The sequence below is a fragment of the Simochromis diagramma genome, unplaced genomic scaffold (assembly GCF_900408965.1).
Source record: "Simochromis diagramma unplaced genomic scaffold, fSimDia1.1 OVJJ01000321.1, whole genome shotgun sequence".
Classification (NCBI taxonomy): domain Eukaryota; kingdom Metazoa; phylum Chordata; class Actinopteri; order Cichliformes; family Cichlidae; genus Simochromis; species Simochromis diagramma.
In genome coordinates, this window is record NW_024386772.1 from 16528518 (window position 1) to 16538842 (window position 10325).

The 10325-nt window shown below is 43.3% G+C and overlaps 1 protein-coding gene across 1 annotated transcript; it reads right to left on the minus strand.

The window, feature by feature from the left end:
• Window positions 1-1022: 1022 nt before the first annotated feature.
• Window positions 1023-4934, minus strand: wfikkn2a (info WAP, follistatin/kazal, immunoglobulin, kunitz and netrin domain containing 2a). The gene is made up of 3 exons (XM_040052947.1): window positions 4168-4934; window positions 3057-3373; window positions 1023-2859 (listed from the first exon to the last, which is right to left on the minus strand). The coding sequence occupies exons 1-3, from the start codon at window positions 4378-4380 to the stop codon at window positions 1659-1661; spliced, it is 1731 nt and encodes a 576-aa protein (XP_039908881.1). The 5' UTR covers window positions 4381-4934; the 3' UTR covers window positions 1023-1658.
• Window positions 4935-10325: the final 5391 nt, after the last annotated feature.

A 10325-nucleotide genomic window follows, 5' to 3' on the forward strand; every position in this document is an offset into this window, starting at 1 on the left:
AGGAGGCTGTGCGGAGCTCTGTCTGGAGCTCAGCCAGTCACTTAACACTTGTCAACAGTTCTAATGAAAGTGGCCTTTTCCTTGGTGGCCTCTTTTTCATTAGCAGGGTCAGAGGTCGCCGCCCAAGGCTGGTTGTCGGTCGGTGGGAAGGAGGTTGAGGATGAGGGCTGAGGAAGGGATTTAGAGAAGGGGATATAAGGCCAGAGGGGAAAGGAGGGAGGGGAGAACATTCAAAGGCTAGCTGGCGCTATGATCAGCTGATCCAGCTCACAAAGCATTTATAAACCCTGCCTCAATTCTCAAATTACAAAAACCTGCAAGGCTGATTTTCTTTTCGCCATTGTCACCATCCACAACCAAGATCTTACCGTGAAAACATTAAAGCGTTTTCAGAATAACTGCGTGTGCTTGAAGTTCTGCACTGACTTGCTTGCTTCATGAGTTACCTTCCCCTGCTCCTGCTTAACTTATTACACCCTTTTACACCCCTTCCACTCCTCTCTCTGTTCTCTATTATGTCCCCTAAACACAGATGTGGCCAACTGAGGGAGCGAAAGAGAGAGAATCAGCCAACATCCCTCTCCTCCTCCCCCTCCTCCTCTTCCCCTTCACCGCGGCCTCTTGCACATGAAAGGGACCGTGCAAGGCCAATGGATGGCCGGTGGGGTGTGTGCTATGCGAGGGCCCCAGACCCAGACACAACACAACACACAGCTCCACAGGCCACCACAGCTGTGCTGGAATGTGACCTGTTTCGAATTTTAATGCCAGACTCGGCCCTGCGTGTGTGTCTCTGTGTGTGTGTAGAAGGAGGAGGACATGGATGGAGGGACATCAACTACAGAACAACATGCACTGCCCGCCTTAACGCTTTGACAAATTGTGGCAGTGTCTGGTATTTCTCCTTCAGCAGAGGAAACAGCATTTAAAAAAATCAAGAAGGAAGGAACATTTTTCAAGATTAGCTTTATTTATTTGCTATCATGTTTTATACATGTTTTAATGAACATTAATGTAGGATATCATAGACAAAATAAAAAACATATCTGGTCCCTATGCAATTAGATCAACAGAGCTAGATCAGTAAAAATAAATATGAAGTACACAAGTCCACGTACATACACATGGAAACTCAAAAAAAATCTAAAAATAAAAACAATTGTCCAGAAAATGGAACCGAAGAGCTTATTTGATTCTGGTTGATAAACTGAGGCATTATAGTGGGCTTAAGTGCTGAGGACAGATGTTACAAAATATCAACTGTGAGATACCCATCAAAAAAATAAAGCAACTATACTAATCTTATTAGGATATGCTGATATACGAGTGGCATTAGTGTATATTTGGGTAACATTTGGAAAGGAAAAGGATTAAATACTTTAAACAGGGTAAATGCTTCTGACTATTAATATGCCACTTGCTTAATCCAGACAGTGTACCCCACAACTGAATAAAAAGAAATAACACAGTGAACAGTACGGATGATGTAAAATGTTTTTCTGAGACCTTCTTAGCTGTGTGGAAAATGAGAGAGGAAAGAAAACAACCTGCAGATACGTTTCTAGTTTTGCGTTTGTTGGCAGTCAGTCTGACTGTTGAGGTCACTGGATTTATCTGAAAATGACAACCTGTAATGAGCTTTCAGTTGCTATCAGAGTCTACTGGACGGTGGAGAAATCTTTAATGAAATCGCAGGTTTTCTTGCTGATAATCTCACGCAGCTTCCTGATTCTGCGATTGCTCGAGGAGCCTACAAAGCTGTCGGGCTGCAGGATGGCCATGCCGTTGTGGACGTCCCCCATGATAATGAGCTGCCCGTCGGCTACAGTGATGTTGGGGCAGGGGCAGTTCCAGTCCATGTTTAGAAGAGTCACCTCGAGTGGTTCTTTGCCAAAGAATCTAAGACCCATCTTCTCATCCTTCAAGATCTCCTCCACCGTCACCAAAGCGTGGCCCGACTCTTGTTCCTCTGTCAGCTCGGTCACCCGGCCGAGGATCACGAAGTCGCTCTTGCAGAAGCTGGCCACCATCTTGCCTCGGGGTTTGCACACCTTGCAGTTGTTGTTCTTCGGAAAGGGGCACATCTCTTCACAGGCCTCTTTAGATTGAAAGTTGTTCTCGTTGCCACCGCAGCCTCCGTACACAAACGACTGGCACTTTTTGAGAGTGCTGCTATAAGCCCAGCGGGGCTCGTAGGCTTTGCAGGGGCCTTGAAGGCTTGGAAGGCTACAGGGAGCTGCCAGCTCTCCTCCGCATGACAGCATGCAGGCTTCGTAGGTGTCAAAGTGGTTTCCGTTTTTGTTGCACTGACTGTAGGTAAAGGTGAAGCAGTTGTTCCTCTTTGGTTCATAATACCAGCTTATGCTCTCTTCCCCACAGTCATCCGTGTCTGGACTCTTAAGGCACTCGGCAGCTGGAAAAGGCAGGTTGGTGCTGTTCCCCTCTGGATTTTTACTTTTCGTTTCTTTCTTGATCACTACCAGAGGATAGTGTGATGACACACTTCCTCCAACATTTCTGGCTGTGCACGTATAGATTCCAGCATCCTGAAGTTGCGCGTTGTATATAACTAGCTGACCGATGTTAGTGACCACGACGTTCCCTCGGACGTGATTGGGTCTCATTACGATATTCTCTTTCCCTTTCAGTTGCTTCTCCCAGGTGATTTCCGGACGCGGCTTTCCAGACACTTCACACAGGAAGGTGGCTGTCTCACCCACAAAGACAGCCTGCTGGCTGGGTCCATTGTGTATGGCGGGAAGCTGGATGTCAGTCGGGAGGGTGGTCTGGAGGGCTGTGGTGGGATGTAATGTGGTCTCCACGGGGAGTGGGCTGGTGTTTGGCCAAGTCAGGTGGTACCTGTAGGTAATAAATCAGAGCCAGTTAATGTCTGAGGTTCTTCTTTCATTCCCATTGGGATGTTTTGTACACAAAACATATTAATATTGCTAAACTAAAGTTTAGAGGAGAGTCTCAATTTTTAAGACTGAAGAAGGACAACGTTACCTGGTTACCAAAAAGCAAACAGTAGAGATCTAAAATACTTAACATGTTACCTGCAGGTGACCTCAGAGATAGAGATACCCTTGGAACAGGCCTCAGCGTCCATGTAGCACTTGTTATAATACGTCATGCCATCAGATGCACACGTGAAGTGGGGTTCTCTCTCACAGCGGTCTCGGCACTTACAAACTGGCTGGCCGTCCCAGATGTCACACTCGGACCCTTGCTGAGAGCACATGAACTTGTCGCAGGTGGCACCCTTTGGCATTCCAATGGGGCCCTTGTTCCCTTTGATGTCTATATAGCGTGCTGCCACACAGCTCTTGTTACCGCATACATTAGGGCAGCACTTCTCAAAAGTCTCACAGTCCTAAAGTTTGAAGAGAAAATAACACTTTTCTACCACATATCAGCAGTGAATGGAATCACGTGAACTGGACAAAACAGAGAAGACACTTTAAGGCAGGGATGTCAAAAGTGGAAAAAGAGGAAGTTTTCTGTCATTTAATTGTTTATGTGTTACTTAACTATATTGGTGTAGAATGAACGGCAGTGCAGGTGGAGTCTTTATCGCTAGAAAAAGCTGTAAACGTATGACAATACAGCTAAAGTTCAAAATCGTTGCACTTCACATTTTCCAAACCCTTCCAGAGGGCCAGATTGGAGTCTTTGCCAGCCCAAATGTAGTCCCCGAGCCTTATGTTTGACACCCCTGCTTTAAGGTTTAAAGAAGTCATATTTTGTGTTCACATTTTTCATTTGAGATACATTTTTGTCTTGAGGATTCTTTAAATACTGTTTACAACAGTATTGGCCAATGTGTGACGGGTGGAATAAAAACTTTGAAAGGAGTAAGTTTAGTTATAAATGCACTCCTGGTACATGACCTCGCCACAGAGGTTATTTTGGCTGTGTTCAGTTTCTATTACAGTGCAAAAGGAAGGTAATACTTTAATCTACGTAAAAACACATAAATCATTCCCACTGATCAGTCTTAACTCCTCTTTTTGTTCAGCCTCGACCGTTTTAACTTCAGTATTCAGTAGCAATGAATGAATTTAAATGATTTTTCTTGAAATGCAGTTTTTTTTCTCTTATTTTTAAATCCAGTTTGCCTAAATCTCGGCTGCACGCGAACATTTTACAAGCAGTAAGAGAACTCACCTGATCGGATTCGCACTCGCGCATGCAGGTGCTCATAGCATCCACCCACAGGTTAGGGTTCAGATCGTTCGGGCAAAGACCTGCGTGAGAGTACACCACTTTTGCCACAGACATGGGCATTGCTCTCACACGGCAGCTGTCTATGTAAAGGAGTAGAGTATAGCAATGTCCAAGAAGAAACCAGATCCATCGGTGAAACAGCATCCACCACATATCCGGCGCGTAATGGAAGCACTAAAATGCAGAAAATACAACCGGGTCTCGCCGACTTTAGGGCTTTTAAGATGTCTTTACACTAAGTCCAGTCGCGTGAAATTTAAAAAAGAAAAAGAAACGACGAATAAAATTGAAGGTAGAAAAAAAAGGCGTTTGCGGGACCGGGACCGATCTTGAGAGCTGTCCGGGTTTTTTTTTTTTTTTTCTTCCTACGTTGATAGAGGCAGAGGATGAGGGCTGTGGTGGTGCGAACCCCTTTAAGGTCTAGCTACATGAATTACAGTGACCCGTCTACTCGGACAGCATAAACCCAGCTGAGTTACAGTCATGAACAACTTAATTAAAAGTTCGCCAACAGTTTGCAGGCGTTGTTTCACAGAAGACTGGTGAGACACCTGTGCGTAAGGCGCTGCCTGCCTTAACCCTTAACTTGCAATGTCGGTGAAAAGTAGCGATGATTCCGAAATTATATCGGGAGTTTAACACCATTTAGTATCCATGAAAAGAGAAATGTAAACTATTAATAAATGTGACGTCGTGGTTTGGCACGAGCTCGTTCATTCTCATTTGTCAGTGTTAAGATTTTATTCAGTATATGAAGAAAAAACGCTACTATCCTGTAGCATATTAAGCTTTGAGTGGGCTTCTGTTCAGAGATAATGTTTTACACAGACTGCGTATCACTTCATCTTAGTGATTACTGTAAAATCTCACCGGCTCCTCTGAAGAAAATGTGACTCTCCAGAAGATAGCGCCAAACTCAGTGCAGTTCCGTCGGGTCTTTGCCTTCTGTACGCAGAGACCACCAAATAGTGCCTGGTTCATTCAGTCTTCTTGGGGTGAAATGCAGATGTGGCTGCACTGTGTCGGCTATTATAACTGTTTTCGCACGGATTTGAACATTTTTATTTTGGATAATAGGTCTTTACCCATCTACTTTTTTTTACGTTTCAATGTCTTCCCACCGGGAAACAATTCTGTGCCTCACAAACTCTGATTCACACTTTACAGACAGAAAACAATTATGACGGCGCACCAGATGGTGTCATACATGTCAGGATCTCTGTTCAAGTTTTTAATTCCTGTTATTTATAGAGACATGTAAAACTATAACAATGTTAATTTCTGCTTCTTACTATTTTGAAAAGAGGTTTTTAACATTATTAGTGTGTTAAATCAAAATCAGTCTCAAACTGCTAAATAAGGAATAACCACTGATTTTCCTTTAATGACTCTTACTGATAAGTTAGTCAATTATAAACTGAATAGAAATTGGTGTTTAACTTTCTTAACTAAAAGCTTTGCAGTGTCTGGAAACCTAAAAGGAAAAACTTTAGGCAGGGCATGCTGCAGTAAAGGAGAGTCTGCAGGGTCATTTGGCAGCTATCACAATATTGACATGCAGGACGTCACAAATAGTACAGCTTGAAATCACGCTGTGAGAAACTGTATCATTTCCCGCAAAAGGCAATTCCAGGAAGTGCTGCAGAAGAGAAGGCCTCAAAACAAAACAAATAGGTTGGAGGTCTGCTTGGTGTGAACAAAACCACAGGAACAAAGGGTTTTCTATAGTCCTCACTTTAAGCCTTTGCTTGTGTTAAATAGCTTTAAAGGAATAAAAATGTTTACATTTTGAAAGCTTCTGCGTCTCTATATGTGTGTGTGAGAGAGGTAAAGAGCATGGTTATGTCGGCTGTGCTTCCCAAGCTGAGTCCCTGCTGAGCCTGAAGAGGCCCACTGTTCTTTAGGCCGAGCCCTGCAGTCCCATTCTCCTCTCCTGTCTGTTAGCCCTGTCTGAGGGCACTTGTATAAACACGGACACATAAAAAGGAAGTATATAGAGAATGCGTTTAACACTGATTATAAAGATTCACCTATGGACGTGCATACAGTCACAGTCAAGATATGTTTTTACTGTCTGCTCACTCACACCCCCACCACCACAGACCCCCCCACCCCCCTAACCTTCAACCCTCAAGACCCTGCATTCCCAGCATAGTCGACACTGGTGCTTACGGGGCATGTCAAATATTGAATAAAGCTACACGGAGGACCCCATGCAGCCCACCAGTCTATCTGCCTTCAGAACATATATTGTCTGAAAACAGACCTTGACTTTGACCTTCTCTGTGCACCCTCTCCATGCGTCTGTGCAGACCGAACAGCCCAAGAACCCGACAATTTTATGTTTGTAATAATAAGAATAAAATATATTAAGATTTTATGCTTATTATACATTATATAATATACAATCAAAAGCCTGATAACAGGTTGCAGGACAGTTTCGCTATAGGAGTTGCTCTGCCAAAAGTCGAAAATCACTAAAGAGTTTGTTGGATGTGACAGAGAACATCACTGGCAGCCTTCCTGCCATTAAGGACATCTACTTCCAACAGTGTTTGCGTGAGCAATAAGGGGCCAAGGATGGCACCCTGGGGAACGCCAGTTTTAACCATCGGTATTTCTCCCTTAGCAGTTTGGATTTTACTTCAAATATTCAAAATTACATTTTATCCTGTTTTAAGTGTTCAATAGATGTTCAGTATCCTCGCATTAGTCAAAAATGTGGACATGCCTTCTCATTTTTCAAAGAAGAAATTGACAAATAACTCTAAATATATTTCATATTTTAGAGTTCTCAAAGTAGCCACCCTTTGCTTTATTGACAGTGCTGCAAACCCTCGGACTTCTCTCAATGAGCTTCATGATGTGGTCACCTGAGATGGTTTTCACTTCACAGGTGTGCCTTGTCAGGGTTCATTTGTGGAATTCCTTGCCTTCTTAATGGGATTGGGACCATCAGTTGTGTTGTGCAGAAGTCAGGTTGGTAAACAGCTGACAACCCCATTTGACAGCTGTTAGAATTCCCATTATGGCAAGAACCAATCAGCTAAGTAAAGAGAAACAACAGTCCATCATTACTTTAAGAACTGAAGCTCAGTTGGTCTGGAAAATTGGCAAAACTTTGAATATGTCCCCAAGTGCAGTCACAAAAACCATTAAGTGCTACGATGAAACTGGTTCAAATGTAAACCGCCCCCGGAAAGGAAGACCAGGAGTCACCTCTGCTGCTGAGGATAAATTCATCCAAGCCACCAGCCTTAGAAATTGCAAGTTAACAGCACCTCAGATTAGAGCCCAGATAAATGCCACACAGAGTTCCACTGGTCCAATGGCTGCTAAGAAACCACTAGTAAGGAAACGCAACAAGCAGAAGAGATTTGTTTGGGCCGGGAAACACAAGGAATGGACATTAGTGGAAATCTGTACTTTGGTCTGACAAGTCCAAATTTGAGATCTTTGGTTTGACCTGCCATGTCTTTGCGCAGAAAACGGATGGTCTCTATATGTATGGTTTCCACCGTGATGATGTGGGGGTGCTTTGCTGGTGACACTGTTGGGGATTTATTCAAAACTGAAGGCACACTGAACTAGCATGGATACCACAGCATCCTGCAGCAACATGCCATCACATCCAGTTTGCATTTAGTTGGACCATCATTTATTTTTCAACAGGACAATGACCCCAAACACAACTCCAAACTGGGTAAGGGCTGTTGGACCAAGAAGGAGAGTGATGGAGTCCTGCTCCAGGTGGCCTGGCCTCCACAGTCACCTGACCTAAACCCAATCGAGATGGCTTAAGATGAGATGGACCGCAGAGTGAAGGCAAAAGGGCCAACAAGTGCTCAGCATCTCTGGAAACTCCTTCAAGACTGCTGGAAAAACAATTTCAGGTGATGACCTCATGAAGCTCATCGAGAGAATGCCAAGAGTGTGCAAAGTAATAATCAAAGCAAAGGGCGGCTATGCTGAAAAATCTAAAATCTAAAACATGTTTTGAGTTATTTCCCACTTTTTGTTTACTACATAATTCCATGTGTTCATTCATAATTTTGATGCCTTCAGTGAGAATCTACACTGTAAACAGTCATGAAAATAAAGAAGAACCATTAAATGAGAAGGTGTGTCTAAACGTTTGACTGGTAGTGTACCTGCAAATAACATCACCTTCTGCCTTTATGTGTAAAAATGCTTCAGGGGTTCTGCACCACGTTGATCCACAGATGCTTTTGCCCACGATTGAAGTCTGGGGATCTGGTGGGGCTGGTTTAAAAACAATGAAGGTGTTATGACTGTTCATACTAAGCTTATTATGAGTGGCTCATTCCATAACAAAGGAGAAGGACACGTCCAGCCACAGCAGGGACCTAAGCCGATTTTTCAGTCTAGACACACAGCATGTCAATGAGAGACATGTAGGAATACACACACAGATATTGTATGCAGTACATCTCACTAGAAATGCCTCGTCTCTCTTTGTAAATTGGCTTGCATTTTCTGAAGACACACACATACATACACGCACGCATGCTTAACTTCTGGAACACAATTCTGTGTATATTATGCAATATTTGTGCTCTGCAGATTTGCTGTCTCTGAACATCTGGTCACCACATGAACACCGCTGTATTCATTTCGCTGAAAAGGTTAAGGATTTCACACATACAAGTATCAGGACTTAGGTGATGTTTATGTTCTTTAAAACCAAAAAGGAACATAACAAAATGTGTTGTCAGCTAAGTCCATACCAGAACGATGCACAACACTGGCTTGTTGTGCAAACGTTAAAGTAAAATGAACTTAACCACAGCTGGATGGCGTAGCAGCACGGAGTGATTAGCGCGATATCTCATTTTATCACATCTTGAAATAAATGCCTAAAGTACACTCAACGGCCACTTCATGTACCTGATTAACTACTTGTTAACACTAACATCTAATCAGCCAATCACATGGCAGCAACTCTGTAGCTTTAGGTAAGTAGACGTGGTCACGATGACCTGCTAGCCTTTAAACTGAGTATCAGAACATAACTATTTCTTGGCTTTAAAGAGATTGGTTTGAGAAAAAGAAAAAAATCCAGTGAGCAGCAGTTCTCTGAGCAGAAGAGCCTTCATGTCAGAAGTCGGAGAATAGCCACACCGCTTTAAGCTGATGAGGCAACAATAACTTAAATAATCACTTCTTACAGCCAAGGTATGCAGAAGAGCATGTCTGAATGCACAACACCTTGAACTTTGAAGCAGATGGGCTACAGCAGCAGAAAGCCACACCTCGGCGCCACCCCTGTCAGCTAAGAACAGGAAACAGAGGTTACAATTCACACAATTCCACAAACAAGGAAAAAAGACTGGGAAAAAATGCCACTTTGTCCAACAATTATTCAGATGGCAGGGTCACAATTTAACATCAACAGCATGAAAGCATGGACCCATCCTGCCTTGTTTCAACAGTTCAGGCTGGTGATGGTGCTGCGATGGTGCTGCGATGGTGCGAGGGTTATTTTCATGGCAAATTTTCGGCCCCTTAGTACCAATTATGCATTGTTTAAATACCACAGCCTACCTGAATATTATTGCTGACCATGGTCATCCTTTTATGAAAAGTGTATCCATCTTCTGATGGCTGCTTCCAGCAGGATAACAAGCGAGGTCACAAAGATCACATCATGAATCTCGAGCGTGGCAATAAGTTGCCTGCACTCAAAGGGCTTCCACAGTCACCAGATCACCTTTGGGATGTGGCAGAACAGGGAGATTGACATCAGATGCTACCATGACGATATGGCCCAACATTTCCGAGGAATGTTTTCAGCACCTTGTTGAATCTATGCCACGAAGAATAACGGCAGCTCTGAATCGGATCAGTCCACTACTGGCAAAGTGTACCTAATGAAGTGGCATATAACTGTAACGGCAGCATTTAAAATGTAAATGTCAAGCAACTCCTTGACTCCTGACTGGCTGCTTGATGTATGCAAGCTATGAGCAATGTGATGACACTATGAGAATCATCTTATCAAATGTACCTTGGTAAGAGTTTAATATACTTCCCTGTGGTTTTATTATACTTAGATTTGGATTTGTATAGCTAACAAC

Coding starts and splice junctions, on each gene's coding strand:
- wfikkn2a (XM_040052947.1), bottom strand. CDS start 4,380: ATGTGGTGGATGCTGTTTCACCGATGGATCTGGTTTCTTCTTGGACAT. Junction 3,374..4,167: donor GCGAGTGCGAATCCGATCAG/GTGAGTTCTCTT, acceptor TTCAAACTTTAG/GACTGTGAGACTTTTGAGAA. Junction 2,860..3,056: donor ATCTCTGAGGTCACCTGCAG/GTAACATGTTAA, acceptor TATTACCTACAG/GTACCACCTGACTTGGCCAA.